Here is a 16,328-nt window from a genome sequence, read left to right as displayed (position 1 = left end):
TTTCCCCCCCCAGTCTTTCTCCTGACTGGGTCTCTCTCAACCAGGCCTGCTCGGTAAAAGTCAGGAGAGAGTTTTCAGTGGTCTGAAAGTGAGGATGAGAAAGTAGGTTAAGATTCACCTGAAGCCAGACACGAGATGCCAGGGGAGGGAGGATCGCTCTCTTTCCTTCTGGATCTGAAACTCCTCTAACCAGCCTCTTCATTCCAAGCCTTTGGAGTTGGTTTCCCTAAAGTTTTGAGGTTTTGAGGTCACCGGCTGTGGACACTGGCAAGGTACGAGAGGGGAAATGAACTGGGTTTATACCTTCTCTGAACCTCAAGTTTCTCCCGTCCTCTTTTTCTCCTGACATAATAAAGTTCCTTCTAATTTCATTTACATAAACACTGTTGAGTTGCAACCAATGCGTATTTGACGTAAAAGGTATGGGGCGCTTAAAGATAAATTTGAGTGCCCAGATACTGCCTGATCGTTAATTTGTCTTAGTACTCTACGGTGGGGGGGGGGAGATTCCTCCTGAAGTTCTCTCAGCCCCACGACTGCAGTCTCTTCCCTCATTCCTCCTGAACTCTCTTATCTTGTAGTTTTCGTAGCCCAGAAGAGGTTACCTTTTGGGGATCCCTCCCTTCCATCACTGGAGTCGTACAGAATAAATTCCCTCCACGTGCATTTCCTGACATTCTGAGACGCTTAAGAAGAGGCATTGTTTAGCAGGCACGTTCACAAGTTTGATTTGCAAGTGATTTTATTACCTGCCCTGCCCTCCCCACCCCCCTGCCTTTCCTTTTCCCTTTTTCAATAGAGGAAAGTATTGGATTTGATGTTGCAGTGACCCAAACTATCTTAACCATTTGGGTTTTGCTCTCAATGCCGTTTTCCACGTTGGAAAGTTCTGAGTTTTATCTGAACAGGCTGCTAACTTTACGATGAGTTTTCCACCACCTCAGAAATGATCCCCCGAGTTCCCACACTTTTGGAAAAATCAAAAGAACAGCCGCGACAATCAACATGCAAAAAGGAATGATGGTTCCCAGGATGTATTTTGCCAAGGAGCTGCCCCAGGCAATCACAGGAAACCCTCCGTCAATGCTCCCTCCTGCACCCCAAAACTTGCAGTTCGGAGGGGCCCATCCGCTATTGCAGTGGCATTTGTGAAGGTTGTTGCAGACGCCTCTGCCTCGGCAGGTTTGCCGCGGGTCGCAGCTCGAATTAAGTACGGCTTTGGAGACGCATTTGCGATTGATGCACACTTTGTACGGGTCACACATGATGCCGTTCGGGACCGACCCGATGTCATGGTGATGGATTTCGGTGAGATGTGAAGCGCTCCAGCACACCTTCCCTTGCACTTCGTTCTTATGGATCACCATGTCTCTCACGTTCGGCAGAGATTCCACGTTGACACACTGAACTTTTCCACACATGCTATGCAGGGGATTGCATTTCAAATAGCCTTTCCTGGAAGGGTGAATGCCGCAGTTGCCATAGGGAGTCCCCAGGATGTTCAGACCGAGGTAGCATCTCTCGTGAGCTGACCTGGATTGTCCTTTAAAGATCCTGCGGCACAAGAAATCGTGATTCCAGCACCTCTTTTTGTAACAGTAAGAAGTGTATTTGCTACAGGGTGTTCCGTCCTGCAGATACAAATCCTTGGGGCAATGTGCAGATTTCCCATTACAGTATTCGGGGAGGTCACATTCATTGGCTTTAGCCCGGCAGATTTCTCCTTTGGGAATGAACATACATTTTCGGCAACACTTTCCTGTCCCACAACGGGCATTTTTTGTCAAACGGCAATCAAGAGTGCAGCAAGGATCGTGTACGCATGTGTTTTTCCCCCCACAATCGCATTGTTCGCCCACATCCAAAACCCCGTTCCCACAGTTCTCAAATCTGGAAGGTATCTGGGGAACGTTTAGCAAGCAACCCAAGAGGCCCTGTTCGGAAAGGTCTATGAAATCCAGAATGCTGCAGTTACTGAACAGGTCGACGGAGGGGTAGTACGTGTGCATAATGCAGCTTGTGTGTTTGCCACAGACACAGTAGGCGTCGTCATGGTTCATCCCAATATGGGAGGCCAACTCGTGAGAAAATCCCCTTGCGAAGCGGCTCAGTTGGTTCTGGAGGTAGACTTGGAGTCCTGCTGAAAAATTGGGCTCGCAAATAGCAGAGTGGTAGGACTGTCCCAAGGTATCTTCAAAAGTCTGTTGAAGGAATAAGAAGGCTGTGTCATACGCTGTCCTGTTGGCCGTGCTGGTTATTCTCCACTGATTGAAATTTTTAAGAACTTTCCTGATGTCTGTTGAAATATCTATTAGGTTGTTTTCAGTCCAGATCTCAAGTCCAACTAGGACAATGTGTGTCTTGAGACCCTCAAAGGTGGCATCGGCTATGTTCACCACATCCAGCACTACAGTTTGCACTTTGCTGACATTATTTGCTTCTTGGGCAAATACGTTTTTGTCCACTACAACATATAGTTCGATATATTTGGGGAAATCTTCGAACTGGAGGAAATTGTATGTCGCTGTGGTTTGTCTGGTCCGCAGATCTTTTGCTTGGTGCTTTGTACGTCCCACCCCTGCTCTGTAGGATGACAAAATAGGTTGCAATTCTTCAGAGAGGTAGAGAAGGTGTTCAAAGGCAGAGGAATTCTGCAGAGGCTCAATGCCATAAATTCTTGCACCGATTTTCAACAAACCAGTGAGACCAAGACAGGTCCTAAGAACTGCGAGAGAACCAACAATACCTTCCACGTGACCTTGACGGTAGCATTCAACTGGCATGTAGGGATGGCTCTCAACGCGTTCCCCCTTCGAATTATATGTGAAGACTGGAAGGTTTTTAGCTAGCAAAGGCTTTGGGGGGTTGAGCCGGATGATGTAATCCCTTCCTGCTGCCTTGATGATGTAAGATAATTCATCCTTCTTTGTCTTCCCTTCTCGGGCTGCTAACTGTTTTGGGATTATCACCTCGTAAGAGGAATATGCTGGAGGAAGCAATGAGCTGCCATGTATAGTGGAAAGGGTGAAGACCACCAATGCAATGCTGGTTGCCAGCGGGAGGAAAAACCCATGATATCTACCCACACTTATCATGATTCAACTGTGTTGAGTTTCACACATGCTTTGCTTGGAGGTGAGATTGATGTGGACATCCAATGGTGGTGGGGGGAAGTCAAGGGTTGGTTTGTGTGGATCAATTAATTTTGTGAGAGCTTACTTCAGTTCATCGAAGTCCAAGAAAGCGATGGCTCCATCACTTGCTTGAGCCATCAAGATTCTTCAGGCATGTTCAACTGTCTGGCTTGGTGGCCATCTTTGCTTAACGAGAGCGCTAAAATAGGGAGGGCACTAGGGAAAGAGGGGACATTTCAAGCGCTTCAGACCCTTCCCCTTCTCAGTTGTTCTGGATGAATCTTGTAAAGATCACAGCCGCCAAGAATGAAGTCACATACCCACCCCCCTATGGGTCTTCTCCAGTGGAAGATTCCAGAAGGCAACTGTTTCTCCAGCCTCTTTAAATGTGAACATTCCACTAAACCTCCTCCCACAAGAGGCTTCCCAGAGTTAATGAACAGCAAATTTCAGGATTGAACTGTGGAGCAAGCTGGATTTTCCCTTTTTATTTAAAATTGTATGGTATCCTTGCTATTTTTTTAAATTTCCAATTCTGTCTTTGAGGATCTAGTCAATCCCTTCCAGCTATTTCATGGCCTTGTGAGATGAGATAATCAAAGGGGCCAGCTCATTGTTACTCGTGTGGCACAGGTAATCTATTTTATGCCTTCCATAATTGGTACGGAATTTACACAGAAAGACAGGCGCCCAGAAGGCAAGAGCATCAGCTGGGCTCGCCCAGGGAGAAACAGCTACGGGGCCACCAGTCTTTTGACTTAGATTAAGGAACTATCCAACATAGCTCAAGGGCAGAAATGTTATGCAGAGACAGGCCACGGCCTTAAGCAATGCAAAATCGATTTCAGCTTGCAATTTCCCCCTGAAAGAATCGATGGTGTAAGACAGCAAAAACAGAACCGGGTTACCTGTCAACGGACGTTACCTTTTTTTAAAGGAGACAGAAACTTTTGATAAATTTTACTAAAATTATTTTATGTACACCAATGCATAATATTTACATTCATATAATACTGATTCGAAAAACAAAAACCGTGATACAGCAAAATGCTTAAAAGTGAGGAAAGCAAAACGAGGATGAGGAAGGCGTGACGGAACCTTAGCAGCCGAGGTCAGCTATGCGGTGGCCGAAAACATACATGCACGATGCCATTCCCGCTCTCAAAACTATTTTCTCGTGGATTCTGTCTCTAAGGACCAGCAATCATCACCAGGGGTTTCGCCCATCGTAAGCGAGGGTGCTGATTTTTCCTTCCATGGGTACAAGAAAGAAATGAAGATGGAGATGAATATGAAAAGCTTTGCAAGGGAAGCCCAGTAAAATCCAGGACCACCAAGGCATACCGTCGTGTTTTTATAAAAGATACCTTCTCCCCCTGCCTCACTAAGGGAAAGTGGGTTTCTGACGACCACAGCTATTCTTACAGCAGCCTTCCCAAAGCAGAGGCTCTCCAAACACGCTGGACTACAGTGCCCAACCCCCAGCGTTGAAAGCTGTAGTCCCAATCCATCTGGAGTCAGGGAAAGCGAATGCATTTGCAGCGTCAGGCAGAATGAACGCAAGAAAGGTGCAAAGTCAGAACTGAATGCATCGTTCGGGGCGGGGCGGGGGGGGGAGGGGAGGGACACGACTTCCATCCGTATCCCACCAAGTAGCCACCACGGCAGATGAATTCCTATCCTGCGTGAAGGTTCCTCTTTAGCCCAATCGGCAGAGACGGCAAGAACTGAGACAGGCACTTCTCAGAAGCCAATCGCAGAGCTGCCAATGCTGCTGGGAGAGAGAAAGAGATTCTCCCACTTTTCAATTAGTAGTACATACAACAGATGCAAAGGATAATTGATCCGAACAGCCCAGACGCTGAGCCACCTTCAAATGAGTAATGGTGGCAGGCAAAGAGAAAAAGTAAAAAATAATTTCAAAAAAATTCCCCGGAATAGTTGGAACAAAAATTCAACTAAACAAGTATTTCATCTTCAGCCTCCTTTTCTGGTGGCAGTCTTGACTTCCCTGTTATCTTCCAAAAGATGAACCTGGTCTCGGGGGTGGGGGGGGTGGGGGCTCTGTCTTTTGGGAGCAGCCGTTTGTGGATCCAGCCCCTTCCCATGGAATTCTTGGGATTTCCAACCCTTCCTCAGCTGGAGGAGGACGGGCTGGGGAGACTGAAGCAAGGACAAGTATGTCTTGCATATAGTACGTCTACAAAAAGGACCTCACGGCTGTGGTCAGCTATTCTCATCAGCCACAGTCCAACCCTTAAAAAACTTCTTGCAAGCTAGAGAGAACAGAGAAAGGGAAGCCTCAAAGAAAAGGCTTATTAAATATTTCCCAAACCATGAATGCTGTTTGCCGCAGAAAAACTGAATGCCACCTCCCGGGCATCCTTGGTGGGAAATGACTGTATGTACATAGAAGGACCAGACTCTCCTGTTTCAGAGTGACTGAAGAAATTAATTGCAGCAGAAAATTATCGACAAGCTGGCGCTAAAATTCGCCTCATATTGACCTTCTGCAAGCCTGAAAAACATTTTCCGACTTCTGCAGGGGTTTGTTTTTTTTCTGGCCGAGGACTTTGTTTCTCCAGATTAAACGGCTCCTTCTCTGGTGTGGCATCTTTTATCCTTATGGGCATTTCCCGCCCTGTTCTCTTTGTACATTTGCAGACCAGATGTAAAGTCCTGAGATGATCAACTGAACTGACGCTACAGACAGAGATTCCAGCTTTCCCGATGTGGTTTTTAGCCCTAACAGTCCTTCTAGCGGCAAAATCTTCCTGGTAAAAACTAAAGAACTAAAACCAAGGCTAAAGCCAGACGCTTGCAAGGCCTTCCCATCAAATGGCTCCCGATAAAAACTGCAGGAATGCAACCAGCAGCCGTCATACACAAAGTCCACAAGAAAAGCATTTGAAGGATGAGCCCAGAAAGCAGAAATAGAAGCCGGCCAAGGATATGAAAATGACGCAGGAAAGATTAAAAAAAACAAAAACCACCATTATCCCAGAGATAGCAAACCGCAGAGTCGTGGTGGCCAATGAGAAGCCCGCATATAACCTGGGATCGGCATTTCAGCGGCCGCAGGACAAAGGGAACGGTACCTTTGTAGTAGTTCTGTGGGGCTGTTCCCAGGCTTCAAACCAGCAAATCTGCTGTCCGAGAGATCACATTTCTCCCTTGGCTGAACAGGTAAAAACCCACAAGCTCCCATTTCTGTCCTCCTTTGCTTCGCGGTACAAAACAGAGGAAAAGGTAACTCTTGGCTCAAGGAAATGGGCCTCAGGACCTGGAAACACTGGGCTATATTTTAATAAATCCCCACTTTTTATAGGGCTGCCTTGAATCACCAGGCAGCTGAGTAGCCCATACGTCTCTGGCTGGTTTCTTCAAGTAATTTATCGAGCTGAAGGCCAAGCGAGACCCCCAGAACTGAGCTGGTGCACCACTGGTGACAGGCAGCTGGAGAGATATTGCCTCATCTGGATTCTCAGGAGAACACAATTAATCATTTGCCCCATTTAAAATCATGAATGAAGGGCTACATAAAAATCATGTAATATATATATAATATATATATATATATAATTTTGAGGAACCGAGTTTCTTAAAAAAATATTACAGTACCAATGATTCTCATTATCTACATCTATACAGCATTTCTCAAGCTGCGTGGAAATTTAATGAAATAATTATGACTTATTAATTTACATAAAAATACTTTTTACAGTTTACAGCAGCCTTGCCCAGCTGGGTGCTTTCCGCCCTTGTCATCCCAAACCAGAACATTTGGGAAGGCGCCCGGTTGGGCAAGGCTGCTTGAACAGATAATTTCACAAAATGGTCTTTAAAAAAAAACAAAAAACAAAAAACGAACGGGTGAGAATAGGTGTGATTTGATAAGAACAAGCAGCTCCAACTACTGCGACTCGTGAGCGGTTGTCTGCTCTTCAATGACCTGCTTCACTATTTCTGCCAGTTTTAGCCGGTCCACTTTGTCTGTAAATCCTCGACCTAAAAATGGAAGAGGTGAACTTGGGTTAATGGCCAGCAAGCAAGTGAAAAACAGAAACAGTCAGGAAAAAACATATTTCTAGATCAGGACAAGTATGAAGGCAGGAAAGGGAGAGATGGTGATGCCAAACGAAACTCTGGAGCAGGGATCTCCAACCTCAATAACTTTAAGGTTTGTGGACTTCAACTCGCTGAGGAACTCTGGGAATTGAAGTCCACAAACCTTAAAGTTACTAAGGTTGGAGAGACCTGCTGTGGAGGGAAAGGGACTGTTGTGACCTGTTGGCCATCGGCCCCTCCAGCAGCCAAATCAGAGGAGGAGGAAGAGGCGGTGTGGGAGTCAGGGCCAGCATCAAGGCAACCTGAGAGCTCCGAGGGGGAAGAAGGAATGGAGCTGGCAGAGAGAGAGAGAGAGAGAGACAGAGCCTGGGCCATCCGTCAGCCCTCAGATGGAGAGTTAACAGCCCCCAGGTGTGGAGTGGCTGATGAGGAAGAGCATCTGGGTCCAGTGCCTGACATGCGGATGTGCAGAAGGCAGAGGAAAGGAGAGCAGTGGAAATCTATGGGCCGGTCCTTGGGACGGAAGAGCCATGGCTGCTAGGAAAGCCCCGCCGTAGCTCTGGGGATAAAAGGTAGAGGGCGGAGATGAACAGATGTGGCAGACAACTATTCATCTCCCCTGCTGGACGGACATGTTACCCTGTGCCGAGAGAGAAACTTTTTGCGGGGGCTGCTGGCACTCCTCGTAAAGGAATCTTTAGAGTTCACTTCAGAGGGTTTGTGGTGTTTGGGGAGCTGGGTCAGAACAGGGACCTTTCAGAATCTACAATAAAAGCTGGCAGAGCTTTAGAAAGAGATCAGGCTACCAAGAGGTGTTTGCTCCAGGTTACAAATCTAAAGTTGCTTTGAAACACCGATACCTGGGCAATTCTAGAATACTCTAACAATTACAACTAGATTTCCGGGGGGGGGGGGAAACACCACACCCTTAATTGCTGTCAGTTTTCATACCCCACTGTGACATAAGCCCCCTTTTCAGGATAAGGGGAGACGAGAGACTTAATTCTTTGTGATGTCTTAACACCTGAGCAGATTTGTAATACTCACCATTCCAGCTAAAAGTCTGCAGGGTGTCTCTGAGTAATTTACATTCCCGGTTATACTTCCAAGCTTCCTGCATAACTTCATTCAGTTTCTCATCTTCGTTTTCTCCTGGTCCAGAACAGGAAAAAAGAAAAAAAAGAAAAAGAAAAAACTCTCCTGAGCATTCTAAGACTTCTTTATTGACAACTTGGGAGTTATTTCAAAATAATTAAAAGCTGCACTTTTAAGTCTGTGGGATCCAACAGAAACGGCTGTCAAAATCGATGCTGAAGGAAGGTTGAAGACAGAAAGACAAAGGTATTTGGATTTATGCAATTATTTTCCTACCACTCTTTCCAATATTCTTGAGAGGCTGTGGAGAGCAGGAAGACCAAGTGAACAACAATAAGTGGTCAGAAGAGGGCAGGGTAAGGGATGGAAGAGGAAAGATATTGGAAAAGGAAGAATCTGTGACTTAAAAGTCCCATCCAATCAAGAGAAAGAGTTGGTTGTTTTCAGTGGGAGCTACCATCCTCTCTCTGAGGGCTCTGCCTGGATCTTGTAATATTGGGCTTCCATATCTAGAAATGTTTTTCCTCCCAGACACCTTAAAATTCTTCTTTGAACCAATGAACTGGGCACTAAACTTCAAACTGGACATTAAAAAAAAAAAATCTTGGCTGTTGCTTGGCAAGATATCAAACCTTTCCTTGACCCACCTCAAAATCTAGCAGGAACAAAAAGCAAGCTCTTCATTATTTTAGGTAAAAAACCAGAGTAGGGCATCTTAGTCTGTTAATCAAGATCAAGAGTAGGAGCTCTGATTTCCAGAGCACTTGGGCTCTTTTGCTGGCTTGAAAAGCACTGCAGCTGCAGCATCTCCCCACCCGCCATGCCTCCCACCCCCCCCAAAAAAATCTCAGTCTTTTAGGATCTGCCACCTTTACCAGCCTGTGGCAGGATGCACTGAGCAATCACATCCCGTAGCTTCTCCAGAGCAACATTGGAGTCTTTGCTGCTGTTCTCAGGATCATGGATGTATACGCTTTCCTTTGGTTTTGTTCTGCAAGGGGAGAGGGAAACGTGAATTGTGCTGGAACAAGTAACACAGCAGATTCAGGGACACCCTTCTCCTCCCAGTTAAGACTTCTGAGCAACATGAGCCTGTGCTAAACAAAACAGAAGGCAGGGAAGGGTTGGGGCATGTCCTAGCCTGGCTAAGTATTTTCTCCACCCGCCTTTATTTTTCCTTCTTCCCTCCTACCGTCAGAAGCAGCTTCTCAGACACTCACCCCAGCAGTTTCCTCTTGCGCAGGATCGGGTTGTTGACCGAGTGCAGGGGCTTGAGGCTTACTTTGAGATCCTGTATTCTCATGTTTGCCAGTTGCTCTGCGTGTGCCTGCTGGATCCCAGCAACCATGGCCTGTTAGGATTGGAAGGAATCCCTAATTATTAGGAGAACCATTCAGGTTTTCAATCCGCGATACCTTAAGAGCAGCAGGTGGAAGGATGGGCTTGAGCACAAGACAGGGACACACACCCACAGGGGCCAAGAACACCTTGGGAAGAGTAGATCCCCAAAGAAAAATCACTGGAGAAGCATCAACTGGAAAGCCAGAGGATGGGAGTAACGTTCTCTGACTGCAACGCCCTCCCTCCAAAGGCTCCGACTCCTGAGGCCTCTACTTAAAAAAGCATCACCTGAGGTTGGAGGAGGGAGGGGCTTCCTTGCTGGAACTTCTAGACCAGGGGTCTGCAACCTTAAACACTCAAAGGGCCATTTGGACCAGTTTCCCACAGAAAAGAAAACACCGGGAGCCACAAAACTCTTCCCGCGCCTGACTATTTCTTGAGCGGCCACAAAACTAGCCTATGTGGTTGAATTAAAAGTTCTGTTTTCTTCTGAAACTTAAACTTTTCCTGGATTTATCCATGGTTGGCCTACCGGGGGCTGAAAAGCTCAATAAATTGCGTACCGGCGGGTGTCACACATTGGTGGTTGTGACGCATATTTTGAGTGAAAGGGAACCGCAGCAAAGGGGTGAAAGAGCCACATGCAGCTCCAGAGGTTGCTGACCCCTGGCCCAGACCCCGACCATGAAGGAAAGCTCAGACTAGGCGTTTACCTCCCCTGCATGCTAAATAAACCTTTTTTTTTCTTTTTACAAATAAGCCGTTAAGAACCTTGTCCATCATCAGTTGGGCAGAAGGCAGTATGTTATCGAGCGCCTCGGTCGAGTTGAGCCACGGGTGATCCAGAACGCCTTCCGTCGTCAGCCTCTCTTCTGGCTTCACCTTCAGCAGCCTGAGGGTTTTTAAGAAACGGGCCCATCACTCAGCTGGCCCTTTAAGGCAGGGGTGTCTAACCCTGGCCACTTTTAAGAGCTGTGGACTTCAACTCCCAGAATTCCCCAGTCAGCCAAGCTGGAAACTTGAAATCCACAGGTCTTAAAAGTTGCCAAGGTTGGACAACTCTGCTTTAAAGCTTTCCAGATACTTTTCATTGACTGCAACCGTTTGGTGGACACTCCTAAAACCAGCAAACGGAGGCCGAAAGCCCTGCTGGCCGTTGGCTTGCAGAAGACGACGAGAGTTGGACAAGAGGACGTACTTGCGCACAATGTCTTTCGCCATTTCTGAGATCTGGCTCCACTCTTCCTCCGGGAACTCAAAACTTCCCGTCATGATCTTTTTTCTCATGTCCTTCGGAATTGTCCGGCTGTGATGCTTTGAGTAGAACGGCGGGTACCCACACAGCATCACATAAATGATGACGCCCAGGGACCATAAGTCACAGCTCTGACAGGAAGAGGGGGAAAGAAAAAACCCAGAAATGTTGATATTTGATGGACTCCGTTTCCCACCCAGGGGAAAAGCCCGCTCTGCGTAATTGAGGCAGAGCCAGCCAAGCATCCTGGGATGACAGAAGTCTACCTTGTTATAAGTGTACGGGGTTGGTGAGGTAGGGATAATACCGCACTTTTCTTTCTGATGCCGTCTTTGTGCCTCCAGAACCTGTTGGGCAAAGGGGACCTTCAGATCTCGTGGCACAGGGGCTCCTGATCCGCAAAGAGACGCCGGCGAGCCCCAGGGAGGAGGCCCTTACCTGAGGTGCTACGTAATAAGGAGTGAACTGTGGTGTCATCAAGTCACCTTGGTCGATCTTGGCAAACCCAAAGTCGCAGAGCTTCACGGGAGCATCCTAGAGCAAGCAACAAGCCGCTTAGGTGAAACGTGTCAGCGTCAGAACACGGAGCAGACACCCTCTCAGAAATGTTTCTGGGGCTGCTGAAGGAAGGGAAAGAGATACCAGAGCCAAGAGAATCAAAACAGAGGGAGGTCGGGGGGTGGGTGGGTGGGTGGGGACAGACGAATGGCACAGGACCAAAGGAGGGGATCCTGGCCTGAAGCGCCAGGTAAGGAAAGAGGAGGAGTCAGAAGAAACCGCCTCCGGTGGGATGGAGGGAGGAAGCCCTGCAGGCCAACGGCTGGGAGAAAACCAGAGAGGAAAGGAGACTGAGTGGCTCACACTGATCGAATAGTAAAAAAAAAAAAACCAGCATCCGGGCCAATCAACATCCACCTTACCAAAGAATTATCTTTGAAAAGAAGATTCTCAGGTTTAAGGTCTCGATGGGCAATGTTTAAAGAATGACAGTGCTGCAAAGCCAAAGCGATCTGGAAAGAAAACAAAAGAAGAAGAAGAAAAAAAGAAATCAGAAGACGGTCACAGAACCCCTCCTGAGACGTTGAAGTGCGGCCCCTCAAGGCCGGCTCATCCACAAGGCCTGGCTCATCCCAAACCCAACCCGGGATTGGCCTGCCGGGGATATTTTGTTCCTTTCTGGCTCTACGCAGCTCTTGCTGAGGTACGTGGGGATTTCACTGAGGAGGAGAAGGTAGGAAGCGAGCTTAAAGTGTGCAGAGCTCAACTGAAGTCACCTTGAGGGACATGAGCCCTTTTGCTCTGGGCAAGTCTCGGCCGGCGAGTTTTAGCTATCCTGGAGTGGGGAGGAAACCCGTGGAAAAAAAAATTGGATTTTTTTTTACATGGGGGGAACTGGTTGCACTTGACGACTCCCCGCCCTGGGCTAAGCCAACCACCCAGGAGCCACAGACGAGCTGAGCGATGATGACGCCTGTAACTGTGGAATGTGCCCAGATGTGGCTCGAGGGGAGGAAAGACGGAACGTGTAGAGAACCGAACACAAAACAACAGAAACCCTGCAATCTCAGCCCAGGCGCCTTTCCTTTTTCAGTCTCGAGGGCGAAAGGCTAGTACAGCTGAACAAACGTGGTTTTCCTGGGCAATTCAGACAATCCCTCCTGAACTAGCAAGGCAGCACCCTCAAGTATCCCCCACCCACCCACCGTTTTATATTAGGAAAGAAACTCCCCCACCCTCAGCCGTCCAAACCTGGGAAACAAATGTTGTTGAGATTATAACAAAGCAGGCAATCTTTCAAGAGGGCCAAACATCACTTTTTTTTTTTAATTTTAAAGCTTGCCTCTTCCCAATCCATCTGCTGGAAATCTTCTTCTTCTTTTTTTTTTAACAGTTCTTTTCTTTCATATTGTTTGCTTATACCAGGGCAGAATAGGGAGGTTTGTGGGAAGGTTAAAACTTGCCTGCTTTGTTACTTCGCTTGCTTGTTTCTCAGTAAAGTGCCGATGTTGGCTGATTCTGTGAAACAGCTCACCCCCTTCCATCATCTCCATAACAATTAGCAGTCGAGACCTGGTTTTCAAAGGATTCCCATTTGTTACATGGGTTAAAAAAATAATAATAATACCAAGACATTCAGAAAAATCTCTGCCCCATAGCCCCATTCTTGTAAAGAAACAAGACCCAGGAAAATATTCTGCAGCAACTGTACTTCTCAGGGCAGCTTAAAGAAAAAGCAACCGCAATGGATTTGCAATTTAAAAGAAATGGCCACAAATATGCCACTGAAACATTACCATTTCCAAAAAAAAAACAAAGCCACCATTCTCCCCCTCCTGCAAAAACAACAACAACATTGGCTTGTCATACTTTCTGTGGTCAAGCATGCAAACCACAGTCCAACCCCATATTTATATCTGTGTCCCCCCCCCTCACTGTCCCTTCCAGGCAGTAACCTTTTTGAAGTAGCCTGGGGGTGGGGGGAAAGATGTGCCTTACACACAAAACAGAAGTTCTATTTTGCGATTACACTGTGGCACCAGAAGCAACCTGTGCCAGCTTACCTTGGACTGGACTCATGGGGGAACTGTACACTGTTCGCGTAGACTTCAATAATCTGGACGATGTTGGGGTGTGCCGCGCACATCATGTGAAGTCGGACCTGGTGCAAAACAGGAGAAAACCCACTGAAACCCACTCGTGGCCTCTGGTCTCAGCCCTCAAAATGCTCCTGCCCCTTACTCTAACATGACAGAAATCAAAAGTCTTTCTAGATGGCTATTTTCATAAGAAGCAAAGGACAACAGAATTAAGGTCAGCTTGAGATTCCCCCCCCCCCAACTGCCTGGAAAGAGACACCATTTCGGATATGTGGCAACCAAGCGCGCTTTCTGAGCCAGAAAGGAATTCAATCTTCCCAGATGCTCACGTGATTGAACGCTAACTGGCTTCTAACACCGTGAGATCTGAGATCTTGGTGTTTTTTTTTTAAAAAAATTGGGTGGTGAAGCAAAACCCGGAGTTTAAAACTCACGGCCTAGGGTAGAATTGGACGAAAGGTCAAGCGAGAAAGAAAGTCACAACGGGAGGAGAAATTCAAAGGAAGAGGACTTGGCTGCAGGGGAGAGCACGGACAGATTGAAAAGGTCGACACCAAACACCGCCCCCAGGAAAGTGGACTGGAGTTGACTGAGTGCTCTGGGCAGGAAACTAACTGGTTTGCCAGGAGCCTCCCCTCTACCCTTTTATAAGCCAGATTCAGCAGAACTGGAGAAGGCCAGATTTTTCCAGCTCCACTATACTGAAGGCCAACGAGGGAGGCAAAATGGAGTTGCTAACAATGCAAAAGAAAAAAAGGAATTACTCTGGAGATGGCATCATCAAAACAAGCCCCCAAACTCATCCATATGCCAGCAACAGCTGACAAATGTTAACAGGAGCAGACTCGAACTTGGTTCTTATGCTCACTCTGTCCCATCCTGTGTGGAATCCTGCTGGCCTTAAGGGGAATCTCAGGAGGCTCCTGGCATTGACTGAAAGAGCCGCTTTGGATTGGAAGATGACCTGGCTCAAGGAAGCAATTTCTTGACAGGAAATTAATCGTTTTGTCCAAGCAGGATCACAAGCCGCTTGGTGTTGTATCAATATCTTCCATAAATAAATAAAAGCCAAGCTATCAGCATCTTTCTGGCCTCAATTTTACAGCAAATTCTTCCTCCATGTATTTAGGTCTCTCTCTTTTCAGATCCAATTTAATAACTAAGGGCAATTCATGACAAAGTGTTGTGCTAGGAGGTTATTGTCAGACAAACACTGTGATTTCTTTTATGCTTTGCAACAATATTTTACTATTTGGAATATTGGTTTAAAATGATCAATCGCTTTGTCTAAGCTCAGGGGTGTCCGACCTTGCAACTTTAAGACCCGTAGACTTGAACTCCCAGAATTCCCCAGCGAGCCAAAGTTCCAAAACTTCCATACATAAAGTACTGTACCTCATTTCTCGCTTTTGGGCGATCAAGAAGGATTTTCAGTGCAAACCGTTCTTGAGACGATTTTTTGATGCAGACTCTGTGCAGGCAGCAGTAAAAACATTTGGTTAACGGGAGTCTGTGGAAGACTTTGACTAATGACTGCATTTATTGTCTGATAACGAACATCAAGGAAAGCCTGTTCCCATCCAACCTTTGATTTCTTTTCGCAGCTTAATTCAAGGATCCCGGTTTTTCCACAGCTCTCGCCGGAGCTTCAACCCCGAACCAATAAATGAAAAGATCTTTTTACCTTACTGGGCCGCTGATTCCAGCTCCCAGCTTCTGAGTCCAGTTAATGTGGTAGTCTTCCAAAATAGAAGTTTCCTGTTTGTTTGGCAAAGGAGAGGGAAAATAAGTGAAAGGCCGATGGTCCCAGGTAAGAAGTCCCACCTGTAGTAGTTAAAAAATAAAACCGAGAGGCTGACAGCAATGTGGAGTTCTGTGGATCGATCCCCTGGGCTGCTGGATTACAACGCTCATCATCCCCAGCACCAGGGGCCATACATTAAATTAAAGTAGCAACCCTACATACACACCTAAATCATTTGGAGGTCCAGTCCGATGCCTCCGCTGGCCTTACAGGAATTGGGGTCTAGGTCAGGGGTCTCCAACCTTGGCCACTTTAAGCCTGGCGGACTTCAACTCCCAGAAAGCCCCAGCCAGCAAAGCTGGCTGGGGCATTCTGGGAGTTGAAGTCCGCCAGGCTTAAAGTGGCCAAGGTTGGAGACCCCTGGTCTAGGTGCCAGCCGAGGATTAGGGGAACTGTAGTCCAACCCTTGGGGACGATGGAAGCAGCACTTCAACTTAACCTAGAGGCCAGCCATTCCTTCAGCCGTGGATGATGGGCGCGGCAGTCCCAACTCAAAAAAAGAGGCAAGGCAGGGGATGATGGGAGTGGGGGTGTAATCCTCTCCCAGCCCCAGGGGTTGGGTTGTCCAACGAAGGGAGGAGGCAGCCATGGAACCCCGGGGGGGGGGTTGGAATTCTGCACATGCTCAGAGGGCCTCTCGCCCCGCGCCTACCTTGATCATCCTCTCCGCCTCGGGCTCCTCCGACATCCTCCTCCTCCTCCTCCGCCGCCGCCTCAGGCCCGGCTCGGGGGGCTCGGGGGTCGCGCCGGGGGGGCTAGGCGGGGGGCCGCCCCTCCAAGTCGGAGTCGTCGGCGTCGTTGTCCCCGCTGCCTCCACTACCGTCGCCGCTGCCGCCTCCCCCTTCGCCGCCTCCGCCGCTGCCGCCACCGCCGCCGCCGCCACCACCAGCGCCGCCGCCGGGCTGCCGCCTCATCCCCGCCCAGCAGCCGAGGAAAGGGAGCGGGACGGCGGGGAAGCGGAGGGCCCGGGAGCCCTCTCTTCGCGGCGGGGAAGAGCGGGAGGAAAGGGCCGCAGCCGCCTCAGCCCGGCCGCC

At 48.0% G+C, this 16,328-nt stretch overlaps 2 protein-coding genes across 3 annotated transcripts; both read right to left on the bottom strand.

The window, feature by feature from the left end:
• Positions 1–517: 517 nt before the first annotated feature.
• LOC131185743 (disintegrin and metalloproteinase domain-containing protein 21-like) lies at positions 518–3,434 on the bottom strand. Its single transcript, XM_058158558.1, has one exon. It carries the CDS (start codon positions 3,093–3,095, stop codon positions 897–899), a length of 2,199 nt encoding a protein of 732 aa, XP_058014541.1. The 5' UTR covers positions 3,096–3,434; the 3' UTR covers positions 518–896.
• A 648-nt stretch (positions 3,435–4,082) lies between these two features.
• Positions 4,083–16,081, bottom strand: MAPKAPK5 (MAPK activated protein kinase 5). Of its 2 annotated transcripts, none has more exons than XM_058157969.1 (14): positions 15,947–16,081; positions 15,175–15,248; positions 14,886–14,961; positions 13,455–13,552; positions 12,855–12,963; positions 11,814–11,903; positions 11,332–11,427; positions 11,160–11,240; positions 10,837–11,024; positions 10,410–10,530; positions 9,518–9,648; positions 9,167–9,288; positions 8,250–8,354; positions 4,083–7,142 (listed from the first exon to the last, which is right to left on the bottom strand). In XM_058157969.1, exons 1-14 carry the CDS (start codon positions 15,980–15,982, stop codon positions 7,048–7,050), a joined length of 1,422 nt encoding a protein of 473 aa, XP_058013952.1. In that variant the 5' UTR covers positions 15,983–16,081; the 3' UTR covers positions 4,083–7,047. The 2 variants fall into 2 exon arrangements, with proteins under 2 accessions (XP_058013952.1, XP_058013953.1); XM_058157970.1 differs by having other exon boundaries at positions 9,173–9,288.
• Between the last annotated feature and the right edge of the window lie 247 nt (positions 16,082–16,328).

Source organism: Ahaetulla prasina, chromosome 15 (assembly GCF_028640845.1).
Source record: "Ahaetulla prasina isolate Xishuangbanna chromosome 15, ASM2864084v1, whole genome shotgun sequence".
Lineage (NCBI taxonomy): Eukaryota > Metazoa > Chordata > Lepidosauria > Squamata > Colubridae > Ahaetulla > Ahaetulla prasina.
The sequence above is the reverse complement of the archived record's forward strand: the minus strand, read 5'-3'. Positions and strand labels throughout refer to the sequence as shown.